This window comes from Nyctereutes procyonoides, unplaced genomic scaffold, assembly GCF_905146905.1.
Source record: "Nyctereutes procyonoides isolate TBG_1078 unplaced genomic scaffold, NYPRO_anot_genome, whole genome shotgun sequence".
NCBI lineage: Eukaryota > Metazoa > Chordata > Mammalia > Carnivora > Canidae > Nyctereutes > Nyctereutes procyonoides.
The window spans coordinates 33,849,591-33,865,928 of NW_026575052.1; the positions used below are offsets into that span (position 1 = coordinate 33,849,591).

General features: G+C 35.6%; 1 protein-coding gene across 9 annotated transcripts in view; it reads right to left on the minus strand.

Annotated features, from left to right (window-relative positions):
• Positions 1-16,338, minus strand: part of ERBIN (erbb2 interacting protein) — a 114,029-nt gene that overhangs the window by 21,231 nt on the left and 76,460 nt on the right. For all 9 annotated transcript variants that reach the window (XM_055331237.1, XM_055331238.1, XM_055331243.1 and 6 more), the window contains 4 exons: positions 11,615-11,714; positions 5,326-5,447; positions 4,319-4,492; positions 3,178-3,363 (listed from right to left, as the gene is read on the minus strand). In XM_055331237.1, coding sequence (XP_055187212.1) covers positions 3,178-3,363; positions 4,319-4,492; positions 5,326-5,447; positions 11,615-11,714 — 582 coding nt within the window. The remainder of the gene's footprint in view (positions 1-3,177; positions 3,364-4,318; positions 4,493-5,325; positions 5,448-11,614; positions 11,715-16,338) is intronic.

Genomic DNA, 16,338 nt, shown 5'->3' on the forward strand with positions numbered 1-16,338 from the left:
ACTTCTCCCTCTGCCTGTGTCTCTGCCTCTCTCTCTGTGGCTCTCATGAATAAATAAATAAAATCTTTAATTAATAAATAAATAAACGGTAACTCTGGTATTAAGAATGTAAGGGAAGAGAAAGAAACCAGCAGAAAGGGATCTGGCTATCCGAAGTCTGAAAGAAAAAAAAAAATCTGTCCTTAGGCAATGGCAGTGATGGTTGATAAAGAAATAAAGAATTTGACAGAAATTTTGGAATGAACAGGACCTAAAGACAATGAATGCAAAGAATAAGAGAACAGGAGAAGGAAGAACAAATGGTTTGTCCTAATTTTTGATTAGTGCAGTGCTTTCAGCTGCTGAGCAGATTTCCTCCTATACTACACCTGGCATCTGGGAGCTATGGCCTCCCACATTCCCTCCCCGTTTGTCTCCTGTGCTCACATCAATTAATCTTCTTGCAGTTAGCTCTTATTTTTTGCTTTCATACTCTTTGCCCTTGGATTATATTTTCTTCAATGATTATGTTTAATGTAGATAATTCTTTAGTTTATAATCTAGCTTTAATTTCTAGGGTCCTGATCCCAGGTTCCTGGGATGGAGCCCTGAGTCAGAGCCCTGCGTTGGGCTCCCTGCTCAGGGAGGAATCTGCTGCTTCTCACTCGCTCTCTGCTCCTACCACTGCTTGTGTTCTCTCATACTCTCTTTCTCAAATAAATAATAAAATCTTCAAAAATACATAAAAAATAAATAAATAGGTGAATTATGTAGTATGTGAGCTATACCTCAATAGGGCTATTTAAAAAAAGCTACAGTTTTTATTGATCCACTAGAAGAAACTTTTAAAAGAAAAAGTCTCAGACTCCACCAAAAAACTAATAGAACTGAAAACTGAATACAGAAAGTCACAGATACAAAATCACTATACTGAAATTTGTTGTATTTGTATATACTAAAAAGAAATTAAGAAAACAATCCCACTTACAATTGCATCAAAAATAATAAAACCCCTAGGCATAAACTTAACTGAGGAGGTTAACTCTAAAAACTGTAAAGCACTGATAAAAGAAATTGAAAATGACACAAATGGAAAGACATTCCATGCTCATGAATTGGAAGAATATTGTTAAAAAGGCCAGATTGCCCAAAGCAATCTATAATGTAATCAGTTTCAAAATTCCAAGAGCAGTTTTCACAGAACTAGAATAAATAATCCTAAAATTTGTATAGAACCCCAAAAGATCCCAAATAGTCAAAACAATCTTGAAAAAGAAGAATGGGAGGCATCTGGCTGGCTCAGTTGATAGCAGAGCATGCGACTCTTGATCTGAGGTCATGAGTTCAAACCCCACATTAGGTGTGGAGTCTACTTAAAACAAAACAAGAGCAAAACTGGAGGTATCAAAATCACATATTTCAACATAGACTACATGAAGCCATAGTGATCGAAACAGTAATAGTACTGTCATAAAATTAGAAACACTGATCCATGGAACAGAATAAAGCCCAGAAGTAAATTCATGATCATATGGTCAATCACTGACAAAGCAGGAGAGACTATCCAATGGGAAAAATAATGTTTCTTCAACACATGGTGTTGGGGAAACTGGACAGCAACATGCAAAACAATGAAACTGGCCTACTTTCTTATACTATTCATAAAAATAAACTCAAAATGGATTAAGGACTCAAATGTGAGACCTGAAATCATAAACATCCTAGAAGAGAGCACAGGAAGTAATTTTTTTGACAATTTCTTTTTTCTTCTTTTTTTAAGATTTTATTTTTAAGTACTCTCTATACCCAACTTAAACTCACAACCATGAGATCAAGAGTCGTGTGCTCTACCAACTGAGCCAGCCAGGTGCCCCAGAACATTTTTCTAGATATGTCTCCAGAGGCAAGGGAAACAAAAGCAAAAATAAACCACTGGGACTACATCAAAATAAAAAGCTTCTGCACAGCAAAGGAACCAATCAATAAAGCTAAAAGACAACTTACAAGGGGCACCTGGGTGGCACTTGGGTTGCTTAGTCGGTTAAGTATCTGCCTTCAACTCAGGTCATGATCCCAGGGTCCTGGGATCAAGCCCCACATGGGGATTCCTGCTTAGCAGGGAGTCTGCTTCTCCCTCTTCCCCTCCCCACTCCCCATGCTCTCACGTGCACTCTCTCTCTCTCTAATAAATAAAATCTTAAAAAAAAAAAGACAACTTACGAAATGGGACAAGACATTTGCAATAACATATCTCATAAAGGGTTAGTATCCAAAATATTTTTAAAAAAGGAACCCTCTTGCACGCTGGTGGGAATGCAAACTGGTACAGCCACTGTGGAAAACAGTGTGAGAGTTCCCCCAAAAAATTAAAAACAGAATTACCATATGATCCAGTAATTCCACTACTGGGTATTTACCCAAAGGAACACACACACACACACACACACACACACACACACACACACACACGGAATATTATTCAGCCATCAAAAAGATTAAAATCTTGCTATTTGCAGCAACATGGATGGCTCCAGAGAGTATAATGCTAAGTGAAATAAGTCAGTCAAAGACCAATACCATATGATCTCACTCATATGTGGAATTCAAGAAGCAAAACAAACAAACAAAGAAAAAACAGACAAATTGAGAATCAGACTCTCAGCTATAGAGAACAAATCGATGGTTACCAGAGTGGAGGTGGGTAGGGGGATCAGTGAAATAAGTAATGGGATTACGAGTGCTCTTGATGGGTACTGAGTAATATATAAAATTGTTGAATCACTATATTCTACACCTGAAACTAATGTTAACACTGTATGCTAACCAATGAAATTTTAAAAAATTCTCAGACATTCAAGAAAAAAAATACTTCACAATCAATGATAAATGCTTAACTAAGCGAAATAATTTAAATATACCTATGGCAACCTTTTCATTGTTAAGCAATTGAAATGATGTATTTTGAATAATTAGAATAGAACCATCATACTCTAATTTCTATGGTAAACACCTGAGTGCAATACAGGCATAAAGTTTTCAGTTCAGAGTGATACTATAGCAAATACCATGAAATTTCTCAAATGAGTTGGCCTATTTTCTGCTTTTGATATGTTTCCTCTTATCTTTAGTTAGCAACAATGAGATACAAATTTTTAAGACTGTTACAGCTGTTTCAGAGAACAATCACAAAGCAGTTACCTCAAAAACGTCATCATGATTAACAATATGCTTCAAATTCTCAGAGGCCTTCATATTTGTAGTCACTGGTAGACTTCCAGGACTAATCTCAGCTTCAGATTCACTGGTCTTCTGTAAAGAGTTTCCTATCATATACTTTTCTCTTTCATCAGCTTTGATTCTTACTGGAGTGGTACTTTCTGAAGTCTGCGTAAAAGAAGAGATAAAGAATTCACATTCCTTAACACTTTGCATCTATTTTTGTATCGTAGTCCAGATTAGAATTTAAAAGTAGGATGCCTGGCTGGTTCAGTAGGAAGAGTGTGTGACTCTTCATCTCAGGATCATGAGTTCAAGCCCCACACTGGGTGTAGAGATGACTAAAAGCATATAGACACGTAAAAGTAGCTTCACATATTCCTATTCTGGATAAATCAAGGGACCTTTAAACATGGAAATCTGTAGCAGTCACAGATAAAATGCTTATTGGGAGAACAGGTGGCCCCAAAGGTTCATGACCCACATTAAACTTGATAATTTAGCTGAGGCTACACTTCACCTGAGGCTACACCTAAGCGGCCAAGCTGTTCATGAGTGAGTCACTTAGCTCAGCATGCTTGAACTCAGGATGGTTAGGTTGTTTTCTGTTGACTGTGGAACGTATGTAACTCTAATGACACGAGAAAACTTGTTTCTGTGATATAATGTGGAGGGGAAAAGTCCATTAAAGGAACACAAACTTTAAGGATCTGTGTAGGTTTCTGAAACATCTTCCAAAAATAATGTCATAGCAATTACATTTAAGATTAGAATTGGGTAGAGTGGATCAATGTTATTAAGGGGGAAAAATAAGTATTTCCATAACAATGAATTTTCTGACATTCCTTATCTTATTCTTGGTTCAGGCAAGATTTTTTAAAACCTATGTTGACGCTATCCTGCCTACGTGGAACATCTGTAACCGTACTGAAGTGGTAATAACAGCAATTAGAGAGTTTGCTGATTATTCCAGCTTTTACTTCAGGTAGCTGAGAATAACACCCGAAATTTGGGAGGACATTATCATGTATACAAAAAGGACCATTATTTTCAATTATTATTTTAAAGTTTTAAAAAGCTTGCAGTAAGTTTTAGTCAACTCTTTTAAATGGAGTTTTCTGACCTTCACACCCACATCATTATTTACAACTTGCTGATCTTCATGTGGTTTCAGATCTTTTCCAGAATCGTCATAAGTCTCTTCATCTTTTAATCTATGTACAATGGTTTGAACAGTTTTGACCATATTCTTAAGCTCATCTGGGTATGGTGTTGGATATCTCTTTAAATTTCCCTCCTAGAAAAACAAAATAAGTAAAATGTGAAAAATGGATAAATATTTCTAACATCAAGCTAAAAATTAATCTACAATCCATCTGAATTACATTTGTTATCTGGCTCCTAGGGGTAACTTTAAACACAGATGATAGATCATTGAAAGCATTTTAGAGAGAATAAAAGAATGGTTTTATCAAAAGTAAAAGCCTTTATAGCTACAGATTTAACTAATGTTTGAATGCTTTTTTTTTTAAAGCAGATGTATATGTATTCCATTTTAAGATTTATGGTGTGGGTATTGCCAACACCATCACTTGGCTTTAAAACAGTTATGTTTTCCAGCTAGATATTTATCCAGATACATGAAGAATTCCCACATTTATAAACTGTCTTATACACCAGGAAACAAATACTTCCAAAGTCAGTCTAATTGTCATTTTTTTGGATTCAGCTAGTTTATGTAAGGGAAAAATAATTACTCCATGAGTAAGTGGGAAATGAATTATTTACTACTACTGTCACTGCAACACAGATTCTCAATCCCATAAAAAAAAAGTTCGTAACAGAGTTCTTTTTCCCTAGAATATAAATAATAAATTAAAAGGAAAAGGGAAAACAATAATGTGTTTTTCTCTTATTTTTATATAAAATGGCTTATAATCATATAGTTTTATGCTGTTCTCAAATTCCTTCACATGACATATGTATAGGATCGATAAAATTTCAAGTGCCCTGAGGGCAAGAAATGAAATCTGTACTTCTCTGTATCTCCCAAAACAGCACAGTAAGGTAAGTAGCACCAAATAAGTATCAGTGGACCTCTTTCAAACTTGAAGGAAGAACAGGACTCACCCTGGGAGGTGCCTCCCTTTCATCTTTGTCTTCATCACAGTCAAATGCCACTTGAGCCCGTTGTTTCCTCTGTTCCTCCCACAGTGAAGGATTAAAACTTTCATTATCTGATATGAACATAACTAGAGAAAAACAAAGATTTTTAAAAATGTATATTTTACTGTAATTAAGAAAAACCATTACTCACTCGTAATTTTCTTTGAGTTATATACATTAAGGTAAGTCAAGACTGGTCAACACCGGCAGCATTAAATGTTACACTAACAGCTAGGCTGTGAGTCTAGTATTTCTTTACAATATTAATCACATATCTTTTCTTCCCTAAAGCTAATTTGTCTTGTTACCAGAAGGGTTCCTGAAAAGAATCTAACAATTATAGCATAGTAGATAAGGGATTTTTGTGCAGTTCCTCACAAAATGCAGCATGGTAATAGTGCTAGCTTTGGCAGCACATATACAACATGGTAATATATAAATTATTTCATCCAAGTTTTTGCATTCAGAATAATCTGCCCAATTCCAATATTGTTCATTACGTATGGGGGACAAGGAGATAAAGACAAAAGCAAAGCCAGTTATTTTGGTTAAAAAAGATTACCCTGATGCCTTATAATTACATATTTGCATTATACATTACACTTTGTATAGCTTTTTTTTTTAAGATTTATTTATCCATGAGAGGCAGAGAGAGAGAGAAAGAGAGAGAGAGAGAGGCAGAGACACATGCAGAGGGAGAAGCAGGCTCCATGCAGGGAGCCCGATGTGAGACTTGATCCCGTGACTCCAGGATCACGCCCTGGGCCAAAGGCAGGTGCTAAACCGATGAGCCACCCAGGGTCCCCTACTTTGTATAGCTTTACTAAGTGAAGTGCCTGCAAGATATCTTCTATATCAAAATGTAAGGAAAACTGAAAGTCTAATATAAACTTAACACTACATATCCTGCTATGTGATATTAATATTAAAGGTAAAGAAATAACAACTGTTACAGTTTTTCACTTATTAGGCAACTAAAAAAATTTAAGTTCTAAAAATCAATCCATTTGAATATTATATATCACTGTACATAAGTGTGTGCAATACAAGATAAAATCACACTGTTTTCTGCCCACTAAAAGAAAATGACTATACCCACTCAAAACAAAAGGGATTAAAAGTGTCCAAAATTGGTTAATAGAAAAAATGAAATTTCTGGAATACCCATATGTGGTCAACTTGAATACTTATGCATAAGTAGCATAATTATCATTAACTTTAAGTCCTTATTGTGTGCTTCTTTCCTTCTTTACCATTCTGTCCAAACAAAGAATGTCACAAAGCCAAATACAAACGAGGGGAATTGAGTTTTTGTCTTCAGTTTTCCTTTATTTTCAATACTAGGTTCTAGTATTTTTTTATAGTCACAATAATGTACTATTTCTTTTTAATTTTTATTTATTTATGATAGTCACACACACACACAGAGAGAGAGAGAGAGAGAGAGAGAGAGAGAGAGAGAGAGAGAGAGAGGCAGAGACATAGGCAGAGGGAGAAGCAGGCTCCATGCACCGGGAGCCCGACGTGGGATTCGATCCCGGGTCTCCAGGATCACGCCCTGGGCCAAAGGCAGGCGCCAAACCGATGCGCCACCCAGGGATCCCATAATGTACTATTTCAATCATCTACCTTATATGCTCTGGACTGCTCACTTCTACCAGAGGAAAGTGACATCACCTTGTTGTTTAGAACTATCACAAATTCATGGTATTCCCTAGTCTTTGCTCCATCTTTAGTGGTGTCCAGGAATCCTTCTATTTATTTCTAGTTAGTCTTTTCTCTCAACACAAATCACTTCCACAAACACCCTTCCCCCAGCCGCTAGAAGCAATTTTATGTTTGATTTTAATGAGTAAAGAAATGAAATCAAAACACTCAGACTGATAATTCCCTGAATCCTGCAACAACCAGTTTTCTCCAACTACACAGTTACATGGATGCATACTTCCCACTGAACACTGATTCCTCCATGTAACCCAAAATACCATGCCTTCTCTTCCAAATTTATCCATCATTATCCCCTTTTAGAAGAAGAGCTATTGCTGCCCTCCCCCTCCCCTTTTTAAAAAGATTTTTAAGTAATCTCTACACCCTACGTGAGGCTCAAACTCACAACCTGGAGATCAAGAGTCTCAAGTTCTACTGACTAAGCCAGCCGGGCACCAAAGAACATGAGCTTCTTGAAGCAAGGATTTTTATCTTTAAATACTTAGATCTAATACACTGCTTATCGAGCACGTAGGTGCTCGATAAAAATGGAATGAATTAAATGTAAACCAAGTATTTCTTCCCTTAGAGAGTATAAAACTCCAAGCCAAGAACATTGTATTTTTTTTTTTTATTTCTTTGAGGCACTGTGATAAAGGAAAAAGCTTTTCTTGAATTTGAAAAGAAATTCTCCCACCTGGCATGTCAATGCAGTTTCTGATTCGCTATTTTAAGTGCATTATGTTATAGTGCTTTCCTTGTAATAATATCTATAATGAAATACGTTGAGAAACATGTAAACTCTAAAAGGACTCAGAATATGATTATATTTTTATTTAAGTAATCTCTACACCCAAGATGAGTCTCAAACTCACAACCCTGAGATCAAGAGTCACATGCTCCACTGACTAAGCCAGGCAGGCACCCCAAGAACTTAACATATAAGTGTATCTCAAACTTTTCCTTTTAATACTCTTCTACTCTAAAATACATCTCTCAAATCAAAAATTGAAAGGGGCAAGATTTTATTTTGCTACTTCTAATTTTCATATCACAGATAAATTTCCCTGAACTATGAACTGTTTTAGAAACAAACACTAAGGGAATAAATTAAAATTACAGAAATGATAGGAGGCTAAGCAAATCTGAATCATGAAAAGAGAAGACAGTAAAAGAGATCAAGGCATGAGTATATCCATGATTAGAACAGTTCTGAGCAGGAGTCACCAAACTTTTTCTATAAATGGTTGGATAATAGGTATGTTAAGCTTTGTGAACAAAGAGACAAAAATCACGAAGTAGGTACTTATGAGAGAAATCAAATTTCCATAAGATTTCTGACAAATTTAAAATATACTAATAATTGAGTACCATTTTCTGTTATATAGTAAATGAGAAGACTGAAGTTCTTACTGATGGAGTAATGGTACTGACTATCATCAAAATGATGTATATACTCACTATAGAAACTATTCTTAGCTTGTGGGCCACACAAAAACAGGTATCAGGCCAGATGTGGCCCATGGGCCACAGTGTGTCAATCACTTTTATTGGAACAAAAGGTGTTATGACAGAATATATTTATCTGACTATTCCGTGGAAGGGCCTTCAACAGTATCTCACATTTATAGAGTTTAGTTCATTACTCAAATAAAAACTACACATATGCTTTTGCCTAGTTTTATTCATTGTTGGAATCATGCTTGGTTATTTTAATGTTAGTTAAAATGAAAGGAAAATAACATTCTGAAGTCTCCATATGACAGCAACAAAAACAAAAGCAGGTAGACAAAACACTAATAACACATTAATATAATAAAAATATCAAAGATTAAATATGTCCTCCGGACACTCTGGTTCCATCATCAGGGAAAAAATAATTTTATTTGAAGATCTTCCTTCAGAATGATATCTGTATTGGATTTCTAATAATTACCAGTTCTTATTATTTTTCTGAAATAAAAGCAGCAAAAAATGAGAATAAGAACCAAATCCAAAAAAAAAAAAAAAAAAAAAAGAACCAAATCTCTCAATTTGCCTTTTTACCCCATACGACAGGGACCAAAAGCTATTAAATCTGGGCTCACTTAAGAATGGTTTTAAAATTTTTAAATGTTGAGGCCAAAACCCAAAACATAAAAAACTAGTTCATGACACATGAAAATTACATGCAATCTAAATTTCTCTGTCCATAAATAAAATTGTATTAGTACACACTTATGTTCATCTGTTTACATATCATCTGACTGTTTTTCCACTAAACAGACAGTATCAAGTAGCTTCAACAAAAACCTATGGTAGGGAACCCTGGGTGGCGCAGCAGTTTGGCGCCTGCCTTTGGCCCAGGGCGCAATCCTGGAGACCCGGGATCGAATCCCACGTCAGGCTCCTGGTGCATGGAGCCTGCTTCTCCCTCTGCCTATGTCTCTGCCTCTCTCTCTCTCTCCTTGTGTGACTATCATAAAAAAAAAAAAACCCTATGGTATATGAAGCCTTTAATATTTATTAAATGGGGGCCCCTGGGTGGCTCAGTGGGTTAAGTGTCTGCCTTGGGCCCAGGTCATGATCCCAGAGTCCTTGGTTCAAGCCCCATGTCAGGCTCCCTGCTCAGCAGAGAGTCTGCTTCTCCATCTCCCTTTGCCCCTCTCCTTACTCATGCTCTGTCTCTGTTATAAAATAAAAAAATAAAATAAAATAAAATAAATAAAATAAAATAAAATAATAAGATAAAATAAAAGCCAAATTAGTTTATTAAAAATATTTATTAAATGGTCCTTCACTTAAATAATTTGCTACCCCATGCAACAGGACATTAAAGTCTCTTCTCTACACTAAGAATTCACTCTTCTCTTTCCTCACAAATATTTTAGCATTCTATTTTAGCATTCTATCATCCCATGTAAAAAAATAACTATTTGAATATATTAATTATGTAGCTAACTGAAATACTGTTAGAAATCACCTTTAGAGATAAAGTGGAAAATTGAAACATGAGTCTCAGTGACTATAGCAGACAAAGGAAAAAAACACCTATTGATGTTTCCAAACAGTTGTTAAATTTCCTACAATGCACAAACAAGGGTATACGCCAGTGTTGGTATATCTATTTTGAACTTCTTAATTTTTTTTTTCTTGGTAATCTCTATGCCCAATGAGGAGCTTGAATTCAAGATCCTGAGATCAAGAGTCACAGGCTGTACTGAATGAGCCAGCCAGGTGCCCCTGAACTTGTCTAATGCACATACAGAGTACTTGCATAAAACAATAGTTCAACATTGACTATCTAAAATGAAGTATACTATATTTTGTTATGGATACATATTTTCAAGTTATATTGCTAAATATGGAAATTGGGGATTTATTTAAATATATGGAAAAGGAATCGTGCTTATAAATCTGTTCTCTAAGCATTAGTTATAGATCCCCAATGAAGGAAGGTACTCATACCTGACTTCTCACAGTATTAACTTATAATTCAATTCAAAAGCTAAATAGTTTTGTTTCACCCAAACAAATCTCATTATATATTCCCATGAAATAACTTATCAAGTCTTTTATTCCTTTTTGCAAAGAATAAGAAATAATTAGCACAGATAAATGAGTTCTTTATCACCAGTAATGGAACAGAAGTTAAATGATTTTAATTTTTAATCTATTTAAGAATTACAAAACTGGTTGCTGAACCTGCCAAAACAATAACAACATCCAATTTGATTATGCCATTGTGTTGATAAGCACTTTATATCCAGTGCTTCTCATCTGTACAAAACCCCTGCAAAACATATACTATTATCATTATTCCAAGATGAAGGAAACCGAAGTCCAAGAATTTATTTAACTTGCTTGTGGTATATTTTATAAATTAAAATTAATGATTAATTTAGATTTTCTTCAGTGTTTTTATGTATTAAGAGTTAATTTATAAATAACTTAGGGCCATAATGATTTTCACTGGTTTCAGAAAAATATACACATAAAAATTATATCTTTAGGTGTAACATAAAATATACATTACACATAGACACATAACAACATGTACTAAAAACAATTTTGCTCCTTAATCTAAAAGGCTTTATCATACCAAAACTGTTAAAAAATAGTAAAGTATATATATTCCCCTTTCTAGGTAAAACATAAGAACCCTTTAGTCAGAATTCTACATATTATATCTTTATCTGGTATATGGATCCAAGCATAGTGTTTAGTCTACAACAAAAAAACAATTCCTGGTTCTATAGTTGTAATTACATAACCCTTGACATGCATTCCTAACATTCAGCGGAAGAACAGAGAGAGATCTATAATAGATGAAGTTGAATTAAACAATTTCAAGGAATCACTTACGGAAGCATTTGGTCTATAGGTATCTCTAACTCCAACTATCTACAACCCTGACATACTGACTTATTTTCTCATTTTCAGAAATTTATTTCCAAATTCCCTTCAAACTGGTAAAAGTTTATGAGACTTAAAATTCACTTCACACCTTTGCTGTGATTTGTTAGTATTTGAATTTTTAAAAGAAAAGAGATTCTTAAATTCCTACCATCCTCAGTCCTTGGCTGCTGAGGGAACATGTAGTTAGTGAGCACCATTTTCTGGGTCTCTGAATCAGTCTCTTTTTGAAGAGGTATCAGGGGTTTAGACTACGGAAAGAAAAATAAATGTTTAATTTTCAATAATTCTAAAGCAAATACATATCCAGTAATTCTTCTGAATAAGTACACACCATTTTTTCTATAAAGTATCAATATGTATATTACAAAAGCAAGCTTATATATACATTAAAAACTTTTAAGCAGTGATTTGAAACCTTATAAAAATCTAAAAAATAACATTAATTTTTAGTATAAAACAAAACTTATACTGTATTGCAATTATCACTAGTTATCAATACAATTTAAAAACACCTCATATACTAAGTATAACCACAGTCCAATAATTACTTATCACAGTGATTTAATAAAGCTATAAAACAAGCCTTTCCATTTTATGTTATTGTACCCCATTTATGTTATCATTTCCCTTTGGAAAGAGGCTTTTACAGAAATGGTTTAGAAGGTTTAGTCTAGTTATATGCAGGTTAATTCTAGCGGAAAAAAGAGCACTTAAACATTAAGTTATAACCTGCTTCTCTCCTCTGTCAACTGTCTCCTTTAATGAATGGTACCACAAGTTACTGACTCAGTGGTATATTATAAACCTGTTATTTTGGACATCATTTTTTCCTAAGGCTTCTTTCCTAACTGGTTATAAAGTGTTTCCAATTTATTATTAATATAACTAATAACTTTTGCCAGCCTATTAATCTAAAATCTTACTAATCCAAGTCTTGGTCAACTCCAAAGAGGCAAGCAACTACCCAATCTCTTCCTCACCTGCCACCCCATCAATCAAATCTTTATCCTTACTCCTGTGAAAACTTTGCAGCCAGCGAATTCCATCCGACAGTCTTATATCCTCATTCAAACACTTCTTCCATGCCCCTCAATTTGTTCCATGGTAAACAAAATGCCCTGCATCTCAAACATCTTTATTGAAAACTTTCCTTGACCTCCCTAGATACTTTCCTTGACCTCCTCAGATAAAAAAAAATGGTAGATCTATTCCTTCCCCAAACAAAGACAGTGCTCCTCTTTAGTCTTCTCAAATACAGGGGTGCTTATTCTCCCATAGCTCACAGACGCTGGGTCAGGAGGTGGATTCTGAGCTTACAAATGCTGTGAGATGCAAAGAAACAAACAATCCAATCATGAAATGGGCAAAAGACATGAAGAGAAATCTCACAGAGAAGACATAGACATGGCCAACATGCACATGAGAAAATGCTCTGCATCACTTGCCATCAGGGAAATACAGATCAAAACCACAATGAGATACCACCTCACACCAGTGAGAATGGGGAAAATTAACAAGGCAGGAAACAACAAATGTTGGAGAGGATGCGGAGAAAAGGGAACCCTCTTACACCGTTGGTGGGAATGTGAACTGGTGCAGCCACTCTGGAAAACTGTGTGGAGGTTCCTCAAAGAATTAAAAATAGACCTGCCCTACGACCCAGGAATTGCACTGTTAGGGATTTACCCCAAAGATTCAGATGCAATGAAACGCCGGGACACCTGCACCCCGATGTTTCTAGCAGCCATGTCCACAATAGCCAAACTGTGGAGGGAGCCTCGGTGTCCATCGAAGGATGAATGGATAAAGATGTGGTTTATGTGTACAATGGAATATTACTCAGCCATTAGAAACGACAAATACCCACCATTTGCTTCAACGTGGATGGAACTGGAGGGTATTATGCTGAGTGAAGTAAGTCAATCGGAGAAGGACAAACAGTGTATGTTCTCATTCATTTGGGGAATATGAATAATAGTGAAAGGGAATATAAGGGAAGGGAGAAGAAATGTGTGAGAAATATCAGTAAGGGAGACAGAACATAAAGACTTCTAACTCTGGGAAATGAACTAGGGGTGGTGGAGGGGGAGGAGGGCAGGGGGTGGGGGTGAATGGGTGACGGGCACTGAGGGGGACACTTGACGGGATGAGCACTGGGTGTTATTCTGTATGTTGGTAAATTGAACACCAATAAAAATTAATTTATAAAAAAAAACAAATGCTGTGAGATCATCACTGTTATCAAGTATAAATACTGTTTTTTTGAGGAATATAAACTGTGCCTCTACCCTCCTGAACTCTACCTCTGCCATTGTATCTCCTTTCCTAGTATCCACTGACCTCTCAGTAGAATCCATCTATTCTTGACTCTTTTATGACAAATCTTTCCACAGTCATGGGTAATTTAATAGATACAAAACATAAATGACATGGTCATTCTCTTAACCCACTGATGTCTTAGCAGATGAGGAGTACATGGGAAAGGAGAAAGAAGTCTACTTAGATGGACATGTCAAAATTATTTGGAGGCTTTTAAAAACAAATCACTCCCTGAAATGGTTCTAAAATTGTGGTAATAACTGTACAATTCTATAAACATATTAAAAAGCATTCAACTGTACATTTTTAAATGGGTGAATTGTATGGTTTGTGAATATATTTCAATAAAGATGTTATAAGAAAACTAATCATCTGTTATTTATGGGGTAACAAAGGCAGAAACATAGATTGAGGCCTCTCCATTCCCTAAAACATCTAACTCCAGTAATCTCTATTTCTATTTCTTTTTAAAAACTTATTATTATTATTAGTTTTTTTTTTTTTTTTTTTTTTTTTTTTTAGTAATCTCTACACCCAACACGGGGCTTGAACTCACAACTCTGAAATCAAAAGTCCCATGCTCTTCCAACTGAGCCAGCCAGGCGCTTCTCTATTCCTATTTCAGATATTCAATCCATTCCCTTGCCATAATTCCCACAATATAACCAGTAAATATTCATCCTCTGAAAACTAAAATCACTCATTCAACAAATATTTACTTATATTTGCCTTTTAGATGCCAAAGTCCTATAACAGGCACCAGGTATACATTGGTTACTGGTTTGGGAGAGTTTACAATACATGAGAGGAAAGACAGGGACAACAAAATGAGACATTATAGAGGTGTCTGGGTGGCTCAGTGGGTTAAGCATCTGCTTTCAGCTCAGGTCATAATCCCAGGATCCAGGGATTGAGCCTTGCGTCAGACTCTGCTTAGCAGGCAGTCTGCTTCTCCCTCTCCCTCTGTGTGTGCATCCTCTCTCTCTCACTCTCAAGTAAATAAATAAAATCTTTAAAAAAAACCAAAATGAGACAGTACAACATAATTTAAGTACAGGTTAGAGTATAGGGAGCTAAGAGAAAATATAAGAGGTGTTCACTTATCACAGTCTTGAGTGATTAGGAAAGCATTACCAAAAGAACGCCTTCCTACATGATGAGTAGGCATTAACCAGGTAAGAAGGGGGAGAGAGAATGATCCAACAGTGCAGAACTCATTTGGGGATATGAAAATGAAGGTGTAAGGGATAAAGATGAAGACAGACGATGAGCAAGGTCTTGAAGAATAGGATATGGAGAAAGAAGTCATGAAAAGGCATTTTTTTTGAAAAGGCTTTAAATAGATTAGTGCTGGAACAGATAAAAGGATTGCTTATAGTGTGGTTCAGAATGAAATCAGAGTGATATGAGATTGGAGGTGGTGGCAACAATGGAGGCAGAGACCTGTTAGAAATCTCAATAGTCCAAATCAACATTGTTCAACAGAAATATAATAGTGAGACTAAAATGAGAACCATAGATTATCTATAAATTTTTAGCAGCTGCATGTTTTGAAAGGCAAAAATAAGTTAAATTTTGATAATGTATCAAATTTAACATATCCTATAAATTTAAAATATAATTTTGATGTATGATCAATAAAAATTGCTAATATATTTTGCTGTCTTTGTTTTTACTAAATATACAAAATCCAGAGTATATTTTACACTTAGAGTACATCTCAAATTGAACTACACACATGACACTAGTGCCTACTGTTCTGGACAGTGCAGGTCTAAATAAAAGATGATACACTATACGATGAACAGTTAAGAGTTATACACCCAAGCCTCTGTCTCTAGCAAGTACTTTTTACTGATCCAGGGAGCTCAGGAAAAGAAAAAGATTTGGAGCAGAGGATGGAATGCTCACTTTTGGGCTAGATGAATTTGAGACATCTAGGTAGCAACGTTAAGTAGACAATAAGGGTGCAGTTTGGGAAAGAAAACTGAGCTAAGGGAAACTCTTAGGAATAATGGGCATATAGAGAGCAATTGCATCTTTTACATGAGAAAGTGTAGGAAAACAAACTAAAGAAGAACCTAGAGTACTACAGGGAAACCAACATATAAAAAATTGGCAGAAGAAAAATTCCTAAATAGGGAAACCGAGGAGTGGTCAATCACAAGGATAACCAGTAGAGAATGCTAAGATAGACACCACACAGGGCTCTCTCCCCACTGTTCCAACTATACTTGCCAGTCAGTCTCACCAAGACTGACACTCCCTTGAACTTTCCACCTTACTGACATTGTTTTTCCTGGTCTCTGCTTCTCTCTTTGTACCTCATGGATTTCATTATAACCACCTTCCGCCAATTACCAAGACCTTGCACTTTCTTTTACACCTGGTGTGGCAAAGCTGTAATCCACAGTCATACCAACTGTGCACTTTCTTTGTATCACACAATTGAGCAAATTAGTGTAACTATGAGTTTGTGGTAACCAACTTCAACAGAGCTCTCAATGTTGCCTGAAAACCTTTCCATGTTTCCTAAATTCTATTCTGAAGATA